The 26,685-nt window shown below is 41.1% G+C and overlaps 1 protein-coding gene across 4 annotated transcripts in view; it reads left to right on the top strand.

Annotated features, from left to right (window-relative positions):
- The window catches only part of TRPS1 (transcriptional repressor GATA binding 1), a 553,271-nt gene that overhangs the window by 87,843 nt on the left and 438,743 nt on the right, over nt 1-26,685 (top strand). For 3 of the 4 annotated variants that reach the window (XM_078686864.1, XM_078686867.1, XM_078686863.1), the window contains exon 2: nt 16,450-17,360. In XM_078686864.1, the coding sequence (XP_078542990.1) occupies nt 16,452-17,360 (909 nt within the window). In that variant the 5' untranslated portion in view covers nt 16,450-16,451. Of the gene's footprint in view, nt 1-4,741; nt 4,921-16,449; nt 17,361-26,685 lie in introns of all 4 variants that reach the window. The other variant, XM_078686866.1, reaches the window with a different exon arrangement.

The raw sequence follows: 26,685 nt of genomic DNA on the forward strand, positions 1-26,685 counted from the left end.
AGGGGCCTCCCCCCAGCCCACATGCAACAACTCGTCACAGAAGTGTAGGTGATTATGTGGGAGATGGGTTTCCTCAGAAGTACTCCTGATCAAGGTGATCCATCATGACCGGCCTCTGCAGAACAGAGAGCGTCACAATGCTCACAAGTGTTACACAATCCCAATCAAGAAGTTCCTCCAAGCCCCGCGAATACATGCAGTGACAGTAAGATCCCACTAAGCACACAGTCAGCAATGGTCCAAGTACAAAGGCATTCCTATCCATTTGCAGGCTTAAAAAATCTCCTAGGTGGATAATAGGAAGTTGGCTGCACACTTTGGCTGATTTTATGCAATATGGTCCCACCTGAAGAATTCCACCTTCACAGTTGTGAACAGGCGTGCTTGTCAGGAATCCATCGCGGTGGAGGAGTTGCTCTGTGCAGCTTCTTGTCTGAGCTCTGCCTTTGAAGTTGGCCAAAATCATCTGAGTAGCAGAGGAAAAGATCAAAGCCTGTTGAACCCTTAGAAGAGAACATTCTCATGACTCAGAGGTTTCCCAGTTGAAAGAGCTATTTGGGTTGAACTCTGAGACCATTGCCGCGCCTGGTAAGGATGATGGCTGCTTGGAGGAAGATGACTCAGAGACTGACAACCTACCTACTTTCAATAACATTGATGCTGCCCTATATCTTCTTTACACAAAACAAATGGCAAGGCTATAATGGATATCCCTGACCCTTCTTCCAGAAGAAGTCTCTTCAGCTACTACTTTAGTAAGAAAAGGAGCAGAAGCTCTGGAGTTGACACCACTCTCTGCAGAAGCAGAATCTAACTTCTTTACCAAAATCTTACAACCATCGTCCACAGCTGTAGAGCCCTTACTCTCCTTCATTGATGCTCTCCTGCAACCTGAACGGAGAACCCATTTTTGGGCCAGGCAGTCAGCAGACAAATGTTGGTGTTACACCTTTCACTAGAATGTCTACTGGTCCAATTTTCCTACTTTATATTAAACATAAATGTCTTTCCCACAGCCCTTACTGTTATAGATTAAAAAAGCAGGACTCTGTTGTAAAACAATGTTCACCACTTTCAGTCTCACACTTCACACAAAGAAAACCACTGGTCTTCTGGGCTGATATGCCCTACAGGAACTGACCGTAGTAATCAGCCTAACAAATAATGTCCATTAACATTTTCTGTCGTGAGTATCAACGGTTTCGATGCTGCGTAACAGAATCCAAAGTGCTGCCTGTTACGCTCTCCCACAATGCTTGGTCCCATTCCTTTGGCTTCTCGGGAGATGTGCAGGCAAATCTCTGAGACCCGCAATTGTCTGTTCAGAGAGAAAGATGATTCTTTCCTCATACACTTCAAAAACAATAGTGTGACAGTTTTCTTTATGACCCTGGCCAACCTAGCAAGGGAATTCGACCAGCAATGTAAGAAGGTTTGAGGCTCCTCAAGGGCACAGTCCTCCCAGCAGCACCAACTCTTGCAGCCACTTCAAACACCTGAACAGCTTTAATGCTCTTTTGGGGTAGAGTTGTGTTTTTTGGATACCACCAACAGCAGCAGTTGATCCAGTCCCCACCTTCCTCTGCTGGCATTGCTGCCTTAAAACTTCTGGTCCACGGATCCAAAGGGGCGTAGATGTGGTGGCACCTGCTATTACTCCCTTTACATCCTCGTCCCCAAAAATGACAGTGAATTCGATCCCCACCTCTTGAAACTCTTAATATAGCAGTACAAGTGGAAGATGCAGTCCCTGAGATAAATTCTGATCCATTTGAACTGTGGACATTCAAGTGTGTTTATAAAAGCGCTGGAAAATGTGGCAGTTTCGCTGCAATATACAGGTGTTCATGTGTTCCCATACTTGGAAGACTGGCTGATGAAAGTGGAATCCCCAACAGTTCACACAACCAGTGCCCAGAAAACTCACCCCTAGTAGCAGAACTGGACACAACCCGCATGAAGGATTCTCCTCATCGTTAGAGGATCTAAGATATTATGAAAATTATTCCATTGTTTGAGACTTAGACATCTATCCCATTTCTTTACACCTGATGTCTGCTGGGCTTCATGGCCTCTGGCAGCCTGTTTGTGTTACATGCCAGTTGGTGGATGTGAGCCCTTCAGTGGTACCTAAGAAACCAGTGGTCCAACATCGAGGGAGTCTCTCATCTCAGGTGCAGATCTTTCAGTAAATTAATCTGGATCTGAATTGGTCAATGGACTTCTCCAAATGTTTGGTAGGTTGTCACTTCAGTCGTCCATAGATACAGTCTCGCATGGTCATAGACATCTTTTAGATGGGCTAGTGTTCGTATTTGGGCGACATGAGAGTGGAAAGCATGCTTGCTATGAACGCATTCCTCCCTTCTGCGGGCGCTCCAGTCAGATTCTGTCAGACAACACCATCACCATATCAACAGTCAGTGAAGTGTGGGGTCATGAACCTTGTTCTGCAATGTAATTAACCATTAACAGGTAGTTCAGCAATCTGGTATTTACCAAAGCAGTTCACCTTGCAGGTTCCCTCTAGGTCAGAGTGGAACGTTTTAAGTTGCTTGTCACTTGAGGTCCTGAGTGGGAACTACACCCCAAAGCGACAGAGGTGATTTTCTCCATATTGGGGTCTCCAATTGGAAGTGGCTTGTTTCCTGCCATGCACATCCCTCTTGATAGATTTTTAGATGCAGTTCAATTGTGGACCCCGTAAACCCTCTTGCAAAGTGCATGATTAGATCATTTAACAATCTGACCGAGGGTGTCTGGTGGACAGTAATCCACAAACCTCCCACGTATTACTCGAGGATTATTTGTATTATTAGTACGTTTCTGAAACTGAGCTTACAAGAAATCCACCATATAGAGACTAACCACAAAGGCATACCTACACATGAGTAAATTTACATATTACCTTTATGCTTATATATAGTAGTTAATCTACTACTTTAGGCCATTTACAACTGTAAATTTACTATAAAGTGTATATAGGCCCCCACTAGTTTCTATGCGAAGGTATTGCAGTACCAGTGGTTGACCATGTGTAGTGCTGAACATACTCCATCTTTGAGCTGGTATACAATTACAACTGTTTTTGCTCTTTTCTGGCTGTAGTAATTATAGAAGTGCAGTTTTTGAATAACAATGGGCTTACTCTTTTCTAGGTGGGTGTATGTCCGGCTCCCCCGGTCCCCCCTTAACACGTTCCTAGTCCTCCCTTAACCTGTCTCCTTTAGTAGTAAGAATTCCCCATTATCAAGCCACTCCATTTTGCCACTCCCATGTGTACTACTAAAATAAATACCTACGTATGCAGAGATCTCGGCACATAAAATATAGGAGAGTACGAGGTGTTGATGCTCTTCAAAATGCAGTTTGTGAATAGGTGCTATATATTTAAATGATTTTATGACAAAAAACATTTATAATCCAGTGCAGATGACAGGAATAGATGTGATTTAAAAATAAACATACCAGTGGCAACAAAAGAGATTGTTAAACAATATATTGATAACAATTGCTACATTTTGATTGTACTCAATAAATCATCATCAGTCTTTGGTAACCAACCGCTCCCTTCTAACCCCTTGCTAATGCTTCTTAGCACCAAAGTGTCACTGTGAGTTTCTCAGGTGGGCCCTTCACGTATAACTTCACTGAATAACAGAATTGTTTCCAGTTAGCCCCTGTGCTTTGAGAAGGTTTCCCTTTTGGCATTCCAGAGCTGAGAAATATCCAGAGAAGCCCTGACTCTAAGAGCCTGTGGTCTTCACTAGAGATGTTTGCAGTACAAGCTTGAACAAAGCTCCCAAGGAAAACAGAAGATGTCTCTCCCTAAATATGTGTCCTTACTAGGCTTACACACCCTTTTCTGATTATTATGAGATGGCCAGACGCCACGATGATGTAAAATGTAAGAATTAGCATACACATTCTGTTGCACATTTACCAAAATATACTAAACATTCATCTGATTGGTTCCATGGCGGATGCATTCAGGTTCTCTTTTTCATATGGCCTTCTGTATGCATGTCCACTGATACTGTTGAATATATATCGCTTGGAGGGTGAGGTAGGATCAAGGGCAGCTTATCCTTATCATCGCAGACTGGCTGAGGTGGATCGCATACATCAGTCTCTTGGCACTACGCATTCGTTCACATCTTCCTCACTCACACAGGATGGATTTGCTCTCACAGCAGAATTGTTACGTTTTCTTCTCCACCACATGCTACCACTGCGTGCATGGAGATTGAAGGGTCGTTTTGGTTTCTTGCTTAAGTTGCAGGCATCATCTTGGCTGCTATACCTACGCCACGCGGGCTATAGCGTCTTCCACAGCTCTCACCAGAGGCTATCTGGTGGCTAATTTCTGACGAGCTGTCATGTGTTTATCTTTGGATACTTCTGTCGAGCATTTGCTACCTCAAGGGCCACACACGTAATGAGGGGTATTTGCTCAAGCTGTGTTGTATAACTTCTTGGGAAATCTGTACTGCTCAATCCCACCTCCTTGTAGGTATTGCATTGGGAATCATTCAGAAGGCTAGAAGTATGCAGGAAGATGTATCCATCAGTGGAAAAAATTGCTAACCTTTAGAAATGATATTTCTGGTGGATACTTAATATTCCTGTAGATTCATCATGACATGCTCTTCTCCCCTATATGATCCCAAGATGTGCATATATGTTCTTTGAAGTTATTGTCTCTGTTGTTAAGTATCTTGTGGTTTCTCTTTTCATGCAGCAGTGAGGGGTATAAAACAAAAGCAGGAATGGATAGCAGCGCACCAGTTGTCACCTAATATACCCCAATGCCATCACTTCTGGCAAACAGTCATGGGTGAAGCCACCTAGTGGCACTGCAGAGCTGTTTCTGGGCAAATGTTTCCACTCCAGTCTAATAACTGGAAGGATATTGATGAGGTGAGGAATCTTTGCTAAGAATATATATCCACCAGAAATGTGTTTCCAAAGATAAGTATCTTTTTATTTTACACATCATTTAGAATGTTCTTTTATAGTGGGTATGGGGTGTTATATATAACTGACTATGAAGCTGAACCAATCTTAACCGTACTTCAACCTTAGGCTACAATTCTGTCAACAGCCTCTTATTTTCGGGTAAACATAGGCAAACAGCACTATAAATTATAATTGGAAATCTGCCCAGGGCAGGTCTGCCTCTGTCTCAAAGCGATACAAAAGGGGATGATACATGGATATGGCCATGTCTGAACTGGGGTGGCAGAGTGAGCTAAAGAATGGTGATGGATTAAACCCAGATCAGTTGACTGGGAGTGAGTGTTTGATTTGCTCAAACGCTCCGTCCATTATCCCCTTTTGTATTGCTTTGTTCGCCCTAAATTGGCAGGGTATGCTCAGACGTGAGTCCCTTGCTCACTTTGCCACTGGATTCAAGATAGCCTGGCTGATGAGGATTATGAATCCGAAACCGGTCCCAGGATGTTTGTTTCCGGTCCAGGGAAGACATGGCTTGGCAGTTCGGGCTGGACTGTTCCCATGAGGCACAGGGTCAGACTGATTTCCATATGGCCATGTCTGAACTGGGGTGGCAGAGTGAGCTAAAGAATGGTGATGGATTAAACCCAGATCAGTTGACTGGGGGTGAGTGTTTGATTTGCTCAAACGCTCCGTCCATCATCCCCTTTTGTATTGCTCTGCCTCTGTCTCAGCCATCACTCTTTTTGTTACATAATCTCATTTTTGTTCACAATCCTGTTTCTCTTGTGCATTCCATATTTTAAAATGAAGTGAGATACTTTGCAGCTTTCGTTGCAAATATTGATACACTATATCTCGGATTGTGTATAATTTCACCCAACCCTTCGTGGTTTGCATGAGAGTAAGGCACCCATGACGCCAGGCTTTGTATGCCGTGTAGCCAGTGGCACTTGATTACAATGTCTATATGATCTTCACTGTTGCTTTATCATTGATTATAAATTTACACGTTACCCTGTCCAGGAGCACACAAATCAGTTACAGAGATTAACAACAAGAATTACAGAACTCACTAGTGAATGCGCAAACCTTCGATGAGTTTCAGAATTTATGTGCATAAAAGTATTTTATCGATATATAGGTGGGGATCACTGACAAAAGATAGAATACAAAAATATGGAAGTCCTTTCTACAAACAGGTAAGTACAAAAATATAGAATCGAAAATATTGTTAAAAAAATATAGTTAGTCAAAATATCGAATTTTTTTAAATGTCGTAAAAGTAATTTAAAATTAATGAAATAATAAATATAATTAACTAAAACATACTTAAAAATACTTAAATAACCTTAAAATTATTAAATAATTAATTTAAGTTAAAAAAACATTTTTATTTTTTAACACATATATATATATTAACATAATATTAATAAAAAAATATACAATATTTTCACCGTAGGATAGCGGGAGGGTAACATTTACTATTACCACTCCAGTGAGTGCAACAGTAGGGTAAACGTTGGATAGAGAAGGGGCAAAAATTACTATTCCCACTCTAGTGAGTGCAACAGTAGGGAAAGCGTTGGATAGCGTAAGGGTAAAGATTACTATTCCCACTCCAGTGAGTGCAAAAGTAGGGAAAGCGTTGGATAGCGGGAGGGTAAAAATGACTATTCCCACTCCAGTGAGTGCAAAAGTAGGGAAAGCGTTGGATAGCGTAGGGGTAAAAATTACTATTCCCACTCCTGTGAGTGCAACAGTAGGGAAAGCGTTAGATAGCGAGAGGGTAAAAACGTACTATTTCCACTCCAGTGAGTGCAACAGTAGGGAAAGCGTTGGATAGCAGGAGGGTAAAAATTACTATTCCCACTCCAGTGAGTGCAACAGTAGGGAAAGCGTTGGATAGCAGGAGGGTAAAAATTACTATTCCCACTCCAGAGAGTGCAACAGTAGGGAAAGCGTTGAGGCACAGGGTCAGACTGATTTGCATATGGCCATGTCTGAACTGGGGTGGCTGAGTGGGCTAAAGAACGGTGATGGATCAAACCCAGATCTGTGGACTGGGTGTGAGTGTTTGATTGGTTCAGATGCTCCGTCCATCACCACCCCCTTTTGTACCAGTCTGGAAAATAGGCTGAATAGCATTTTGGTCAGAAGTAAGTGACACCACTACTTGTATGAAACAGCTTTTTGAATAATCTCTCAATATTTTATGTCCATGCATAAGAATGGTGTGCACATAGAAAACTATGTAAATTTGGCCCACAATTCCAAAATTAGGCAACTGCTATGAAATTCCTTGAATACAGTTACATTCAGACCAGAGTGAGTGCACTGTTTCCTTAGCATTCTTCCCATGAGTGGATTAGTTACAATATTTTATTTCTACTGCTATCAAAGAGTGCAATAGACAAAGTTACATAAACTATAATGAGTTCAGTTGTACTGCTTTTAGAGAATGAAATCAAATGACAGTTCATGCTGTCTTTGTATAAATGGATTACACTGCACAGGCACTTAGATTTTTTTAAAATATTTTTTTGGGGTAAATTGTTCAGTACGATTCAGTGTTCATGAGGTCATTGAAGTCAGCACCTATTACCATGAGTCCCAACCCCCATATTCCCCCTCACCGTTCCCCCCCCCCCCCCCGGCGGAGAACAGGACTGTTTTGAGATAAGACAGAAATGCATGGGAGAGTGGGGGTGGTGTATAGACTGAGCATAGTACAGTAGGAGAGCAATTCAGTGAGCCCTCCATGCATATGCATCACTCCAGGTTATCAGTTTTAACCTGATCCATCAATAGTGGCAAGTGGGTGTTTTTTTGCCACTGCTGTAGGGCCTCTATGGAAGCTGGCATAATAGGCTAGGCTGAAGTTATATTTTCTAGGCATCTACTCTTACTCCCCATCACGTAGGGGTGGGGTTCTTGAAGTAATACAATTTGCTCCATACGGTTTGGCCTTCTTAAGGCTTTCTCCCCTTTTTGACTTATTCAGGAGGCCATTGCCATTCCAGGAGAGGCATTTAAGTGGTTTGCCTGTATTATATAGGTGTGTAGTTGTTTCCATAGATGTATACTATTATCAAGTGGATGAAAGCTTGGTTAACCCTGTCCATTTGTTTAGTGAACACAGAAGATTGATGAGCACCCCATTCCGCCACATCATACTTCGCATGGTGAAGTACTTGTCGTGTAACTGGGACACATGTCCCTTATCTTGGCGAAGCAGATTTCATCCTTGTCGCCTAGAGTATTCTAAGTATAGAAAACCCTTCTAAACGAGGTATTTGTCCAGTCCCAAGGTCCCTTGTTTCATGCCGTTGGCTAAATCTGAGTCTTCATCCTTATTTTGTTATATGACATGGCAAGACGTTGCCCACCTCCGGTTCCACATGTCGATGTATTTTGACTAGTGGGGGATTCTCCACCACCCAAAGCCATGCCTGCTCTGGAGATTCCCAAAAAATCGATTGTAAAGAGTATAATACTTTTCAGTTTTACAGGATATAGTAGCATTTTGAACACATAGTTCTCAGTTTTTGTTTGATCAGGTCAGGTGACTATTGCTTTTGAGCCAATCTTGTGTAGGCTGGGAATATCAATATGTTATAGTAAGCTCATTTTACCTCGCCTTTTGTTCTCGTTGAGCGAAGGATTAAATATCGGTCTTGAATACTGGGAAAGTGTACTACTATTGGTCAGGGTGAGGCGCTCGGGGGAGACATTGGTTATAGGGCCCTAAGGGCTTGATCAGGTACCAAGCACTGTGACAGTTCCTCTTTTGGGACAATTGTCTCTAACCAGGTAGTAAGAAAACACTCAGGATCTGAGCCCTTTACTTGTTCAGGTGACCCCACAAAATGTAGATTGTTCATTTAGGATTGACCCTCATCATCCTGTGCTTGATGGGTCAGTTCTTGTGAGTCAGCAGTGAGCTGTGTTACTGTGGAATTGAAGTATGTCACAGGGTCTTCAAGCTCTGATATCCATCCCTTATATTCTTTAAACCTCTCTTTTGCACGAGTCACACCAGCACTGAGTTCCACTGTTTTCGTTTCAAGGGCCTCTTTTGAATCTCATATATTTCCTGAAAGATACGAGAAGTTGATGTCTGTTTTTTATGGCTCAATTCTTCCACCTGCTCCATCGACATTTCCCCACATCTAAGACATTTTGTTTAACAGTGAATAGTTTGGTAAAGTTATCTATTTTCCTTTGCATAGGTGTGGGATACACTTTGTCTTTATTGGAAGGAATCGGCATTGGAGTACAGCCCTAGGAGTGGCATTCGTGCAGGGTGGACAATATCAAATCAGTTGCTTCTCAATAGTTCCCTCCTTCTTGATATACCAGTGTGATGATGGCATCCTAGACCTCAAGCGCTGTCCATATTTGGGCTATGTTTTCTGAGGTCAACTATTTTTTTGATTACAGGGCCTCACCGTATGTGTAAAACCCCAGCACACGGTGCACTTGTGACTCTGTGTATAGCACAGAAATGTTGGTCTTATTATGTCAACTCCATGGAATAGGGGACGTCCTGAAAGCCGCTCCATGTGCTGCTTTGATTGAGCCACCTGACCTGGCTTCTCCTTAAGAGTGGGCGCAGCAGGATGGGAGTCTCCAGTTGATCCATTCCTCGAGGAGATAACAACCTCGTGGCCATATGGGCATCTGGCAGCATATGCTCTCCCTCAAGTAATTCTGTGCTGCGTCAGCATGGCACCCGGTATCTTAAATAACATGGGGGTTCCGATATAGTGCTTTCAGAGGCCTCTGCCACCTTTTTTGTGTCAGTTCCAGGATAGGCACTCCCATGATCACAGCAGCACTGGGTGGCACAACCAGTTCCCCAGCCTATGCTTGCAGCATACAAAAGGGCAGCCCTGCACTAGCACAAGTGACTGGGGTGGCTCCAGGCCCTCTGAAGCCTCAGTATGGTGCACCTCTGCAATTCTGGGTATCAGCTCCCAATCCCCCGTCTGCCTGATGGGCGGCAGCGGAGTCACTCCCACCTCCTACTTCCAGCAGGTGAGTCCATCTTTGTATATTTAGTACTCTCAGAGGGTAGGTTGGATTACCTCTTGGTTTGCCGCAGGCCCTGTTAAGGGTGCCGCGGCCACTGCCACACCTCCTCTGCACTCATAAATGCCTGCCAGGGCAGCAACGGATAGGGTAATTATTCTGAGGTTAGTTAAAGATCCCCTGTGTATTGTCCTGACCAGGAGGATGCTAGATTAGTGGCACCATGTCCGGAGCCGTACAGACATGAGTCTGGCTTCCATGCCATGTCCTCCAACACTTACAATGTCCACTATAAGCCACCCATCATTATAACTGGATTCTCTTTGGGTAAAGCAATGAGTTATAATTTTCTCTTCTTAGTTTGTTTGGTGCAGAGCATGGTTCCATGTGGTAACACAGACAAACACAGAACACAAATATACAAACTCAAACATTGTTTATGCCTGGCTCATAAATAAAATTGCCTCTTCACTCACTGATGGGTTTTAGCGCTCAACAAGTTGGCACACAGGCATTCTGTCACTCATCCCTGTATGCATGCATTCCTCCTTCCCCCAACTTTCAACCTTGAATTCACCTACTTAAACAACCACAATAAAACACACACACGCATTCAACAACATAAGCAATCTAGAAGAAGAAAAAAGAAAACATGCTGCCACACAAATATGATGGACGTATGTTTGCAAAAGCAAATAAAACTAAACACAGCAGGGGGTGGCTGTCTTACAATGGTAGTGTACTCAGTGCATTCTTTTTTTAAAGTTCCAGCATAACAACCACATTCAGAACTAATGTGTTGATCATCGTGGAATGGTAATAGAATGATCCACTGTGGACAGTAATGTTCCATTGATTTTGGTTGAGAGGCAGTGGCCACATGGGATGGATGTAGAGAACAACATATAAAATGAACGACCTGGAAGCAGATCTATAGCACTGTCTGTGGATCTGCAATATGCTCTAAAATGAAAATAAAAAGAGGAGAAGGAATGAAATGAAAGAGGACCAATAAAGGGAGAAACAGCAAAACTAAAGCACTGTCCCATGAGCTGTGGCTCTGCAGCACACTCATTTTTAGGCAGATGTGCATATGTGATCAGAAAAAACACTGTTACTCACTGGTCAAGAAAGTCTATGGCTGAAGTGGGTAAGCTGTCATGGATGGGAGCAGAGTGTAAATGACACTCATGCAGACCAGTGCCATCAGAGGTCTGAATCAAATCCCCTCTATGTATATATAGATATGCATACTTTTATATAAGAATGTATGTATTTTTAAAATATGTTTTTTTATTATATAATCCTGAAAGACAACCAAGCCTGTCAGGCCTTCCAAGGGGTACTAGCATGGATTAGCCTTATGGCTAGGGCGGTCGACCTCGAAACTGGGGAACTGGGTTCGAGTCTCGGCAACGACGCTCAACATCCTGTGATTGTGGGCAAATCACTTAATCTCCCTGTGCCTAACAAAATGAATGTGTCCGTCTGGAATGAAACTTGTGCTATGTAAAGCGCTCTGATACCCGATGCCTCGGGTCTAGTTCGCGCTATATAATACTCTAAAAAAATAAATCCTCTAGTTCTAAGTTTTTTTTCAAAGGTTGTAATCAACACTAAAAGTCTCTGCCTATAAAGGTAATGTCTGAGATTTCATGTAAGAAAATACATCTGCAGGCTTTAACAAGATGCAGTAAAAATCCACCCTTAAAGGCCTGCTGACTTTGACAGGACTTTATTGACTAAATAAGACCTACTGCTGTTGTCGTAATTTTTCATAATAAACAAATCAGTTCAATGGTATATGAAATAATTTTTCTCAATGAACCAATCAGGCATATAGCCTTTATAATTGACTTGCCACCATCACCAACTGATGCAATATAAAATCCCACCTAAGAGGGACTAATAAGGATTATTTTAGTACACATTTTCTATGCCGAGGTTTAGCAGAGGGGCTGCGCAACACCAAAACCCTTGTCTACTACAGTAAACAGAGAGATTCCATGTGAAAAACCTTACTAAATGATTTAGCATAGTGTGATAATAATACACTCTTAAAAAGCCTGTTGCCTTCAACACGTGCTTTTAACAATAAATGTGTCAGGCATACTGGCTTTGTTTCATAATAAACAGATTCAAGACATGGAATCTCACATATTATTTCCCAACGAACCAATATGGTCCATAGCCATTACCATTGGCTTTTAAACATAATCAACACAGACCTTCTGAAGTGCACTAAGCTAGCAATCATCATGCATAAGTTATAAAATTACAACTATGTACTAAATTACAAACAGCAAACCGATAGACAGCCCCTCCCACAAGGGTCTAACATGGATTATCCCAGTGAAAATCTTCTACCACCAGGGTATGTCAGAGGGGCTGGCCAACCCAATGAACCTTGTCTACTACAGCAATTTGTGAGATTTCATGTAGCACTGTACCTGTCACACAGTGTGATAATACATCTATAATGCAGTGTGATAACAATACACTGTTATAGGTCCGTTAGCTTTAACAAATTCTATTCACAATAAACTAGGCTGGCCTATTCCCTCCATTCTAATTGTTTCTTAATGAGCAGATCAGACTTATGGGTTGCGATATATCTTCTTTCAGTGAACCAATCAGGCTTATATCCTTTGATTGAATTTTCACGATAGCCGCCTCCGTGCTACTGAATTGAGCAGATGCTTCCCCACAAGAGATCAATCAAGCATACAGTCATGAATTTTAAAATCTACACAAAATTACCATTTGGGTAAGCAGAATATGGAACAGATTTATAAAGGGTTTGCAATGATCATCAGTCCCTCAAAGTGACGGAAAGCGCCTCACTCTCTAGTGGGTGGTGTAAAAGTATAATTTTTCAGCAGAAATAGTGCTTTGTACTGATTTCTATCAAGGGGGCATTACCTGGTTGGAACATAGGCATTACAGCAAAATCACCCACCATTTTTGACGTTGATAACTGTTCTACTAAGAATAGTCTTTTCGTCAAACAATAATGTCTCCTTGAAGCAGGCGCTAACTTGGAGAAAAGTGTTATTCCTCCAAACATTCCACACATTGCATGTGTGCTGCACTGAACAACATATATCTAATGCGAGGATATTTTTACAATTAGTCTAAGTTTAGGATTTTGTACTGTAACAGTAATCTTCCAATACAAAACCAATGCCTGACATTACTCACACACATAAACACCCTGGTATAAAGAGTGTGCATGGCGCTAGGAAGCCTGTTATGAACCAATACAACGTACTACAGCAGCACTGGCCATTTTGAATAAATAAGGCCCTGAGCTGTTTTCTTCCCCTTGTGCAACACAGCACTGCTATGTTGCTTTGTGCCAAAGACTGTTACATTTGGCCCTGTATCTCCTGAGAGGGCCTAACACAAGATTATCATATTACAAGTCTTCTTTCCATGTAGTTTTTCAGAGTAGGTGACCAACACTAAACCTTGCTTACTGTGGTAACCTGTGAAATTCCATGTAACAAATTACCTCACTGCAAGCTTTAGAACAAACTAATAGCAAACCATTCTTTTATAGGTATTTACATTTATATATTCGTTTCACAATACATATGTCAGACCTACTTCTCTTATTGTAACTTTTCAGTGTAAATGGATCAGGCCTATAGCCTTGATCATTGACTTGCTACCATAACACAAGTAATCTTGTATTGAGCATACTCTTTCCCACAAGGCAAATGGTGCAATACACTCACCCTTTAGCAGTAACAGCACACAACTTCTGTCCAATGAAATGCTAACATGTGGACAAGGAATCCAACAAGTGGGCAGAGCCTGAGACCTCAGGAAAGAACTTATGGAATCTCTCTTTCAGTTAATCATATATGTCTGCCAACAGCTGCGTGTTACAGCCAGACCTACAGACCTAAAATATAGACTACCAAACATTGGCTTTACATAAATATCTTCCTAAAATTCTTTTTGCAGAATTGAGTGTTTAAATTTGGCCAGACTCACTTCCCAACTTCAGTAGGACTGAGTTAACTCCATTCCTAGCACATTGGAACAACTGCTTCATAGGAGATTAGAGTGCAGGTCAACATTTTAGTAATGTATTTAATTAAGAATAGCTGTTTGGGAGTTTATATTTTTAGGTCCATGTTTTGCAGGCTGTTTCCACATACTGCCTCGAGCAAACGGTTTTATTCAAACAAAGGAACCTTTGTAAGCTGCAGGCATATATTTGCGTAATCCATCTTTAAATACCTGCATCAAGATCACTATATCCGTGATAAAACTGAGCAATTTTGTGAAGCAACCCCGCCACCCCCGTGTTGTTTTTGTTTGAAATGGACAAAGATGGAGGCAGCATGCTGTCAATCCTTTCCAGAAGTATTGGCGCCAAGTTTTGTAAGTGCGGTTTTTAGGCCAATCAGCTGCTTCCAGTTGTTTTGTGATCTATGTAACAGCTTTGGACTGACATTAATTTTAAAGGTAATTTGTAAAATTGTAAGCACTTTTATTTTATCTAAGTGTCCCTTATAATAGCAATAAAATTCAGAAAACTCCCATTCGAGACAGTTAACCTGTTTGGATGCTTAGAGGCCAACGTTGAAAAGGATTGCAATTTTGAACCATTTACTTTACTAGACATTAGAGAAAATAACATTTTGGGAGCACTTTCAAAATTGATACTGTGGTATGATTTTGAATCCATTTTCGCAAAGGTGCCAGGACGCAGTTCCGCTAAGTGACAAAGTCAACTCAATTTAAACAAATAAAACCGTAAAATATTTTTTTTTATATAGCATACAGCTCTGTTCGTTAAAGCACCCATTTTTTTTATTAACAAATGCATACTAAGAGTCAGACTGACATTATGTGTTTCCATTATACATCAATGAATTTACTTTCTGTGCGATGGTTCATCTAGACATCTGTGATACCTCCTGCGCTAAAATGCATTTCTCTGACCCACAATTGCCTTTATCGGCTAATGAGTATTTTGTTTGAGATGGGCTGAAGAAAATGATAGGCCACAACAAGGCAGCTCATTACTTGGACGTCAGTAACTGTACTTTTCTACTTAAATACAGCATTTTATATTTTATTGAATAAGTCTGAGCAGAGGTCTGTGCCAAACATGGTGTTCATGGTAACACCGATGAAGTTGTAAGACAGTAGTATGTTCATCATAGCTTGAAGTTATTCCCCAGTCACGTTCTTGAGTTTTGCTGTTTATTCTGTTAACACAGACCAAATACAATTCGAGATAGAAGGGATATGCATCGTGCCTGTTGTAGTGCTCGTATGGTAATGGAAACACCCTTACAGCTGTAATTATTATTTTAACATTCACAGGCTTTATCTTCAGTGTACGGTTCTAGTTTGTGTCTTCATTCTGTCACAGGCTACATCAATACACAGACTTTGTCCTCCTTTCAATTTAGACGTATTCTGTTCTCTAACTCCCACCATTTAGCAGTTTATCGTTCTTCTAATGTTCATTTACTTTATCATCATTTTTACATCGAAGTTTGTTTTGCCTTAAATTCTCCCTGTTACCCTCAAAAGCATTTTTTCCATTTTAAAATTCAGATTTCTTTTCTTACAACTGTCAAGGGGTGCACCTTTCACTTACCTGACCTTAGCGCAGTTCCTGCATCAGTTTCCTTGCACCTGAAGTTCCAATTACCAAGGGTATCTGTGCGTTCTGGGATGTAGGGCATTAGGAGTTAACTTGTAAAAGAGGAAAAACAATGGGAATCTGTTTTTCTGTACGAATTGCCATATGTTTTCCCATTTTTCTGTACAAATTCCCATATGTTTTCCCCATAACTGGTCCTATTTTTTTACTAGGGAAATGTCTAGGTGCAAATAAAATAGGGTTCAGAGTTTTCCAATGAATCTTTTAATTTCCTATTAGATTCGCTACTCCTGTTGATGATCTTATCAGCAATTACTTGTCGTGTTGTTCTGAGACCCTCTCAGTTTGAGCCAGTAAAACTGCTGCCTCCCTGCCAGAGTTACTGATAATGGGGGCATCAGTAACTCTGAGAATGTAGTTACTGGACATCTTGAACTGACTGTTTGGGTGGGGTGGGTTCCTTTAGAAATTGAGAAATACTGGCACAAATTGTAATAATGCACCGGCTTCTTCTGTTTATTTATAATTTCTCCCTTGTACTTCAGTGGTTACTTTCAGTAGCGAAAATCTCTTGGTGAAATGCACTGGATCCACCATATTTCTAACAGGAGGAGCACAGACATTTTTACATATACTTAGAGATGGGTGGTTCTCCTACACCTATCCCTAAAAAAGCAACATTACACACAACTGGCTTTTATTTTGATGGCAATTCTAAGTCTGAGATCTTGACTAGTGTCTGTACTTGTGATCATATATTTACATAAGTTTGTACTGCAAATACAATATAAAAAAATTACATTATATCTGTTTTATTTTCTTCCTAGATATGGTCCGGAAAAAGAATCCCCCTCTAAGAAACATTGGTACTGAAGGTGAAGCAGCGACCTCCAACGCTTTAGGTACTGAAATTCTGGACTCTGGAAGGAACAAAAGCTTCGCCACAGATCAGATGCAAGGCAGCAGTGAGCAGGGGGATCCTGTAGATCTCCACAGCAGCGAGGACCATCCAAATTCCCAAGAAAATTCCCCCAGCCTTAAGAAGGATTTGAAAAGTGCATCATTGTGTAAAAGTCCTGCTTCCAATTATGAAACTCTCAGCCCAGACAACAGTGTTCCAGCCTTCCCTAATGACAAGGTGACAGACAGAAATATGCTTACCCTTGGGTCACCAGTGGCTGGAGAATTATCTGAACCCTCTAGGTCTCCGAGAAGGTCAGATGATTCCAAGGATGGTGCCTCCACCCAATCCACTGATTCAGTTGAGACTCATGAAAAACGTGAGATGGTACCAAATGAGACAGTGAAAGGGCAGAGTTGTCCAGAAGACAATTATGTTTCTAGTCCAGCATCAGTTGCCTCGGAAAACCCTCAAGTGCCTTCAGATGGGGGTGCTGGACTCAGTAAAGCAAACGCTACCTTGTCAGCAAATGACAATTTAGATGCAGCCCCTCTGTCCCCAGAGCTTCAGGATTTCAAATGCAACATCTGCGGATATGGTTACTATGGAAATGACCCCACGGACCTGATTAAACACTTCCGCAAGTACCATCTAGGATTGCACAACCGCACCCGACAGGATTCTGAACTAGATTCGAAAATCTTAGCTCTACATAACATGGTGCAGTTTAGTCATTCCAAAGAGTTCCAGAAGGTCAACAGGTCAATGCTTACAGGAGTCATCCAGGATATAAACTCCCAGAGGCCTCTATTACTGAATGGGACATATGATGTACAGGTTAGTAAATTGTTCATGAACATGCATAAGACAAAGGACAATATTGTTTCTGCTCGGTACACAGTTTTATTATAAGGATGAGTAGCAGGATGTGTAGTGAATTACCCTAGGGCTATTTAATTTCAATTGTGTAAGCTGCTTTGACTGCCTGGATTATGCAGATACGTTTTCATTGGCATCATTATTTGCCATTGCTTTTTAAATATTTTAACTTTACTATACTGTTGGTATTATTTAATGTTAAAACAGAATGACATGGTTGGACTGGTTTGAAGCAAACAGTTCCCTTTCCTTCAGAGAACTGCCTATGAAGTGAATTGAATGCATTCAGCACTCGTGTGTTCTGTTATGACACGCGATATGCATTACAAGCGTTTCTTGTAAATGTAACAACTAACACCATTACAGACTGCCCGAACACAACTAGTCAAGCAGGCTAGGCGCCTTCTACCAGGTGATTAGCATTTTATTCTGTAGGGATGAGTGAAGACATGCAAACTGAATCGATTGCTTGGATACAGCCATGAGGCCAGCAGATACTGAGCATAGGTCACACAGAGTAAATAGAAGTATGAAGAACATTTTCCAATTCAAAATGTCACCATTTCCACAAATTACTTTTTCTCTTGTGCTGACAAGTCATGTGATATTTCAGTGCACTCATAATTTAAAAGGTGATTTAGGTCTGACCTCTCAATCAGTGCGGAGGCATGGCCGACCTATGGCAGATATCTTACTTCTGATGAAATGTTGAGTGGCTAGACCTAATGTGTAGGTCCAATAATAGGATATCCAAGCAAACAAATGGATTTTCTTGCCATTAGATCTCTTCTGTTGTCCATGAGGTTATCAGTCATTAGGAAGTCTAACTGACTGTGGCACACTAGTTACAACAACATATGCAGCCTCGTGAGCTTCCTAACAAATTGGTAACATGTTTTTTCTCCAGATGTTGATATTGATCTCCTTTTTTATTTCTATGTTGATGCTGGTTTTCGGTGGTGTACATGAAAATGCATAGGTCTATATTTCAAAGATTCAAATATTGTAAGCAATCTCAAGTACTTTGATCATAATTGTTAACCTGGAGACCCAAATCCACCATGTGGTTGTGTGCCATTTTGTTTGGTGCTATTGCCCATTAAACAGGAAATACTGAGCTAGCATGTGTACAATTGATTTACTTTTCACAAGACACAACACATACTGAGATTACTGTAATGCAGTCTATGCTGGCCTCCCACAGGGATGGAATGGCTACACATTCCTTGCAACCAATCTGCCTCTTGTTTTCTGGGTCTACCCCATTTTGCAGACACTTGAATTAGGAAAACTCTTTGTCCACTTGAATATTTGACGTTATTGTTTCAGTAATTCTGAGGGTAGCATGATGCCACCTGTGAATTTAAAGTGTTCCTCCATCTTCACACACTTACAGTCTTAATCTGCACAAAACCAGCTACATTTTGATCAGTTTGCCTATCCCTTGGCCAGCAATTCGCAGTGTTAGGATCATCTCAAACTAGGTACCCAGAGCAGTAGCAATAACTTATGATCAATTGGAAATTATATGCATTAATATTTGTGACGTTTAAGAAGTTCTGCTGTGCTTTAAAGTTTTTAAATGCCTTTAATATTTTGACTTCTAATTATACTTCCTTAGGATGGTATAGATTAAATCAGGGTTCTCCAAAGTCGACCCTGGAGGGCCAGATCCATGCCAGATTTTTAAGATAGCTACATTTATCTAAATGGGGATATGCCAAAATTATGGCATGGATCTGGCCCACCAGGACCAACTTACTTTGGAGAACCTTGTATTAAACTATTAGCAGTGAAATATAAATGGGCACTGCTGAATATGTGTAAACCAAAGTGCAAAGAGAAAGATTCCTCACCTCATTATTTGTTCAAGATCAATTCAACTAATAGGGAGAAAGATATTTTTCCATTGCTGTCTCAATATCTGTAAATGCACATTTTCTCGCAATTCTTACTATGAAATTCAGGGAAAATCATTCCATTGTTCAATCTTTAGTATTCCAGTTACCCTATACTCCCAAGTTCACAAAGGTAAAATTGTTCCCCTTGGTGTCCTGCCCTAACCTGATTAACTGGCCTTCCCAGGGAGTGTGCATTCATTGTGCATCTACAACATGACTTTCTGATGGCCTAGCTAAAATGATAACCTGAAGGCCTTTATTTCCACCAGAAGGACTATCTTCTCTTACAGGGTATTGATGTTAAGCTGAAATCCTTTGTAAACAATACACAAAGCAAACATGTTTCTTTTTAATATTTAACATAGAATATTGTTTTGGTTGGGCATACTATGGCAAGAAGTAGGGGGAGGGGGCCTGTGAAATGGTGCAAACAATGCCCTAAAATTATTAATGCATTACTGTCTGCGATGAATGGCCTCCGCTTAATAATCCTCTTGCCCTTGCATGCTGTGTTGATGTTAATGGTGATGACTATCCACAGTGCAAAAATAATGGCATTACATGCCATTTTGATGCCTCTAACTGCAACTGATATTTCCCCTGCCTCAACTGAGGTAGCAAAGGGTCAATGCCCTGTTCTCATATTTATCTGACAATTACTGTCCGCTATTGTCGGGTTATCACCTTCTCTGTCTGCATCTTCTTTCATTCATCGGATTTTCTGACTCATGGTACTTCGTGGATGTGGGTGAAGGCACGTTTTGCCATTGTGTAGGCATTACATATGCCATTGTATTGCCATGCAAAGGTTCATGAGCCAACACCTCAAATCTTTGTGTATCTTCTGGAATATACATCCTATAGAGGAAATGTCAATAGGTGTTCATGTGCTAGGTTTCACAGGGTAGACAGTTATATTAAAGCATATTTATAAAGCGCACGTACATCAACACAATTTCATGGTGCTAGAAAAACACCGTGGCAAAGGAGACTCAAATCTTAACCATAAGCCTGTCTCAAAAAGTCAGATTTTTAACAGAGACCTAAAGCTCGTATAAGAAGTTGTGGCTCTGATTTTGGGGGGAAGGGAATTCCAAACTCCAGGAGCAGGCAGGGCGAATTTAGTACGCCTAATCTCTTCTTGTTTAATTTAGGGACCTCTAATAGATTTTGTAGTGCAGACCTAAGATTGCACTTCAGAATATAATTCTGAATTCTTGACGTCGCAAAAGTTGGACCTTTGCTGCGTCGTGATGTAAACATAATACACCCAGTTTTGAAAAGGGTTCTCTGAGCGAATGGTAGCCAATGTAATTTTTCCAGCACGGGTTCAGTGTGGCAAAATCTAGGCTGACACCAGACCAATCTAGCTGCTTGGTTTTGGACCAGCAGCCTCTGACTCAAGTCTATGGGAAGGTCTATATAGAGAGAGTTAGCTTGGTCAATTCAGGACATGACAAGGGCTATAATGATCTGAATGATGGCCTCGATGGAGAAGTATTTCCAATTTTTTTTAATTTTTCAAAGATGAAAAAACAGGAAAAAAATCACTGAGCCTTCTGGGGTTTCAATTAAAAGTCTTCATCATCTAGAATCCCAAGGCTTTTAACAGCTTTTTAAGGGATAGGAGGGGTACCCATCTCCAATGGCCAGATAGAGGAATTCCAACTATGCACTTTATTTTTGAATATCAAAATCTCAGTTTTATCTGAATTCAGCTTCAGCTCATGACAATACATCTCATCACGGATATAGAGCATAGTGCTCTGAAAAAAATCTATTGATTCTTGCGAGTCATCAATGTTAAAAATTAGCTGGACATCGTCAACGTAGTTATATATTTGCAACATGCACCTCTGTAGAGTATATACCAACGGTCGGATACAAAGATTAAATAAAAGATTGGACAAAGAGGAGCCCTGGGGCTGACCTTGAATGAACAAAAAGGGAATACGCAAAGTGACTGAGTCCAGTCAGAGAGGAAGGATTTCATCCACTCTAATGCCAATCCCTGCAGGACGGCAGCCCGACACAGTCAATTAAGTTGCCATGATCCACTGTGTTAGAGGCTTCCAATAGGTTCAAAAGGACTAATGCCTTGGTCCATCTTTTGTCTGCTTCCCCTCTCACTACAGAAAGTATGTTGGATTCCGTAGAATGGGCAGGTCGAAATCCCGCCTCATTAGAGTCAAGGTAAGAGCAGTCGTCTAGAAAAGAGCAAAGATATTAGGTGATGTGAGCCTCCAGTATCTTGGCCAGGTAAGGAATCAAGGAGATGGGGAAGTAGTTCTTCAAAACAGATGAGTCTTCCCCACCTTCTTTTTAGAAGTGGAACGACTACTGCTTCCTTAAAGGTGAGGGGGACCATACTCTAACTTAAGAATAGGTTGAGCAAAATCAGTGAGTCAGGGAAATCTGAGAAGATACCTTTTTGGATCCAAGGAAGGCAGATATCATTAGGGGAGCCGGATTTAACCTTGGTCATCAACTTCGAGACACCACCTTTGGTGATTGACGGAAAAGCTGTGAGGTTTGTAGGATTCACATCTTCCATGGGGATAGCACTGGTAAGTGGGCTGTACTATCTTTTATCATCTGAATTTTCTTGATGAAGAAAGAGTTGAAATCATCGCACGATTTTTGGGTGGGGACCACTGAGGCATTAGAGCGTCCGAGTTAGCAAGTTCAGTGACTGTATTGCACTTACGAATTTGAGTGTGTGCACTTGTGGCAAATTCCTCTGCTACAGGTGTATGTCAGTAGGCAATTCTTTGACTAATGATAAATACACCTATTCCTTTCTGTATACGTATCATATGTTTTTCTGGCAGAAGTCATGCTTTTCTTTTGTATGCTGTGTAACTGTTGTATTAGCCTTCACCGTATAAATCAAGGATGCTCACAATCTCGTGCATGCTCCCATTGAGAGTGTTCACCTTAACATCCAGGGCTTGCCGTCTATTCATTGATGGTGACAATATATTGGAGTCTTTAGGCCCTTAGGAGCTTTTGTACTGTACACACAGCCTCAGATATACACTCCTCTATTTACTTCTACCATTCTGATGTCAGCCCATAACCCTATCTTTGTATAAGATTGCATTAAATGCCTTCTTAGGGCCATTCTTTTTGGTCCACCTCAGTCTGAGAAGTTCGAAGTATTTCAGACTTCGTTACAGCACCTTTAAAACGGTTGATAATGCAGCAAAAGGCTTTATCTTGCGCTAGACATTCACAGAGCAATGGTCAATGCCAGATAACTGTTTCAGGCATAACCCTACTTTTTAACACATTTACAGTACCCCTTTCAGGAAAATTGCATCGATCTAAGCATTTTTTGTTGTAATGTTGATGGTATTAACCATTATTTAGACTTCCAATGAAAGAACCTGTAGTTCTTCATACTCCTTCATACTCCTCCACATTCCATTAAAATTGTAATATATTGATTCTGCTATGAACTTGTTATTATTGATTGCATGTTACCCCTTTCTCAAGAACTTTTATTTTTCCAAGTCCCTGCTGATGCAGCTCTTCCCTACTGACCAAGTAATGTGATTACTTATGGCAGAACATGTTACTCACCTCAGTGGACTTATTAATTGTTAATTGTTAAATAAGAACTTGGAACACACTGTCTGCCAGTAGTTTCTTAATTATTTAACCCCTTGGCGCTGGGGAGGGGGGGGGGGGTCACGCGGCGCCACCATGCTTGTGACGGAACCACTCCGTCACGAGCCACTGGCGCGCTGTGCTCATGACGGAGTGGTCCTGTCACAGCCCCGCCCGCTCATTAATTCAGCGGCGCAGGCGCGGGTTTGATGCAGCGTGGGCGGAGCGGCCGCGGCATGACGGAACCACTTCGTCATGAGAATAGCGCGCCCGTGGCTCGTGACGGAGAGGTTCCGTCACTAGCACGGAACGGGTTAATTAATGCTACATTAACACCAGTGCCTGATGTTGCTTCTGTGAAACGGCAAATGACAGATACTGCTCTACATATTGCACTTTCACAGACAATGGATCCCTTATATTTGGTAGACCGTCTTTAATATGAAATAGTCTTGCCTATTCAATCGTGGCACAGAGAGGTCTCATTCCCGACATTCTATTGAATCAAGTCGGACACTCACCTTTCCCTCTTGTGCTGATGATACATATAAGTCAAGTGCATAGGTCACTTGATGATGTTGCCTACTCTATCACCTTACAAGTTACATTTATCAAATCTGCAATGATTATTTAATGCATACATGTTGACCCCAACAATCAGTGTACATACACATAATTCTTTTTAGTTACTTTTTTTCCAGAACATATTATCTTTTTATCCAAAAACGTTTTTATATTTAATATATAATCATGATTAAACAAAACAATTCAAGAAAATATTATCAATGTTTTGCCAACAAGGCTACAAATGTTCTTATCCATATTTCATTAACATTAAAAAAATCAAACGACATTCACTCATGTTTCCAACTATTCACCAAACATACCTCAATTACGACCAACATCGCATCACATTAAAAACGATAGGGGAACACAATAGGAGGTTTACACAGCGTATATACCTATATATATTGTTCTTGAGAAAATACAGATATACATATAAATGGTTCTGCTGTAATGCACTATGTTGTAAACAGTCTGTAAACAATCAGTACATTATTATTTTGTGCATTTACAATTTATAACATACAATAAGTATAACTTTTATTCAAAGCTCACATATATAGGGTTATTTCATCTTTCCAAGCATGGCACAATCTTCAGGTTCCACATTATATTATGTTGGTGAGACTTCTTTCAGTTTGCATAGGAAGAAGTGTTTTATGCTGAGTGGGATTAGATACATATCTTCTTGTGGGCTATTGTCACTTGCTCAACTGCCACAAATGTAGCTCCACATTTCCATCTGCCTTGGGCCATAACTTTTCCTACACAAAATCTGCTGAAGGTTTAGGGTTCTAACATGATAGTAAAGTACGAAAGTGGTCTCAAATGGTTGCTTTGGCTAAATAAGCCTTCTTTTTGGTACGATACCACCTCAGAGTCCTATGCTACTTTGGGCCTGCATGCCCCTTCAGAGGTAATTATTACCAAGGCAGTACTAATGCTCAATATTCTGGCCTCCCTGGGTACCTTATAAATTGCAGGTTGGCAAATTGCCTTACATGTGTAGAAAATTGAACCTGTTAGTCTCAATGGAAACCTTAAACGTATAGTCGTGTAACCTCCACCTGACACGCAATGTTGACTCCGTGTCTCAACTGCGAAAGAATGGAAATTAACAAGTTTGACTTTGAAATGCCTTTTATTACGCTGCTTACCTCTGTAACTACTTAGTGTACTAAAACCTATGTTCACTGTAGACAGGTAAGTGCTCATATAGGCCAGCTCTTTATCACTAAAGTTAGGCTTATGAGATGCAGAGTATATCATTTCATGGTCTCTCTGAATCCAAATACATTAGAATTTGACTACCAACTACATATATAGCATAACCTAACATAACATTCAGAAAACCCTGCAACTCCTTCCAGTTCTGCTTTCTTAGTTTGAATTGCTTGTTGACGTTATCACCACATATCTCTTCTGCAGTTGTGGCCGGCATGGATCGGGGGTGGCGGGGTATATAAAAAATGAAATTAAACTTACCTCCTCCCCGCGTTCTACTCACTGTGTCCTCCTCATTACGTCTCTCCTCATCGTCCATCCGGCCTGAACAGGAAGCACTCAGGGGCTCAGACTGGGACTGGGGGCCTGGGCATGTTATATGCAGCCTGGGTGGAGAACATGCTAAGTGCGCATGAAATCTTGGACGGCACGAGACTGCCGGCCAAACATTCATGCGTACTTGGGGAGTGAAAATCACTCTTCCCCTGCTCTGTCAGCAGAGCCTCCCCGCCCGCTTCTCAAAGCTGCCACCACCGCAACAGGAAAATATAAAATGATAATAACATTGAGTTATTATCATTTTATTTTTCCTTACACTGCTGAAGAATTTCCGTTGCAGAACGGGCACATTTTCTTATTCTACTGTCTGCCATCATCTAGCATGGGATGTTTCTTTGATACATAACCTTCATTTAAAATTGAATGTGAGAGCGAGTATGTTTTAATGGCTAACCTCTTACATTTTTATGCTGATTAGTTGTGGTCCATTTTGCTACTCTGCACATTTTCATTAATTAAGGAATTTAAAAAGAACTATTTGACCCTGTTTCTAAGTTTGTCAGTTGCTCTGACTTGATTCTCCATTATATACTGTTGTGCTTTTTCACCACTACACCTTTATTTATACAAGGCATCTGTGCGTTCAGGAGACGAGCGAACAAATGAGACATCTGCTGAGCAATATGATATGTCCTAGTCACCAGAACATAAATCAGAGGAGAAACTAGCAGTCTCTATTACTATGGTCGGAGCATAACATAGTGGGATGGATCCATGGCTTTACCATAATATACCTTCACTAAGACATTATGGGCCAGATGTAGGTGTCCAAATACCTGTTGGAAACGGCCGAAAATACCGATTTTCGGCCGTTTCCGACTGGTATTTGGACATTAGTATGTAGGGGTTTGAAAAACCTACAGATTCGGTAATTTTACCGAATCGGTAATTTTACCGAATCGGTAAAATTACAGAATCGGTAAATTTACCGATTCTGTAAATTTTACCGATTCGGTAAAATTACCGATCGGTAAAAATACCGAATCTGTAATTTGCTATGTAGGTAGCACTGTTAACAGTGCTACAGGCCATTCAGGATTCGGTATTTACCATGTAATACTAATACATGGTAAATAACGAATTCCTGTGTACATGCACATCTGTGCATGTACACCTGTGCCATGTGGCACACAGACATGCCCTAAGGGCATGTCTGTGTGTCACATGGCACTCAAGCCTGAAACAGGGGTGCAACAGGGCGTCAAAGTGACACCCTGTTCCCCTTGTAAAATCGGTAAGTTTACCGATTCGGTAATTACCGATTCGGTACTTGCTATGGACTTCTATGGGCTTCAAGGCCCATAGGATTCCATAGCAAATACTGACTCGGTAATTACCGATTCGGTAATTATCGAATCTTACCGATTAGGTATTTTTACCGATTTTTTTACCTACATAGCAATTACCGATTAGTAAATACCGAATCGGTAAAATTCGGTATTTACCATTCGGTAATTTGCTATTACCTACATCTGGCCCTATAAGTGCTGCAGTTTTGGCACTGCACTTACTAAACTATTGCAGCTCTCTTGGCCTGCCTCGTGCCTTGCTTTGTAAGGGAACATAAAACTTTAGCTTAGGTTGGAAAGGTTCATCTTTGGAGTGCGGCAATGTGCAGGATACAAAAATCCACCCCCACTTTC

Source organism: Lissotriton helveticus, chromosome 4_1 (assembly GCF_964261635.1).
Source record: "Lissotriton helveticus chromosome 4_1, aLisHel1.1, whole genome shotgun sequence".
NCBI classification, from domain to species: Eukaryota; Metazoa; Chordata; class Amphibia; order Caudata; family Salamandridae; genus Lissotriton; species Lissotriton helveticus.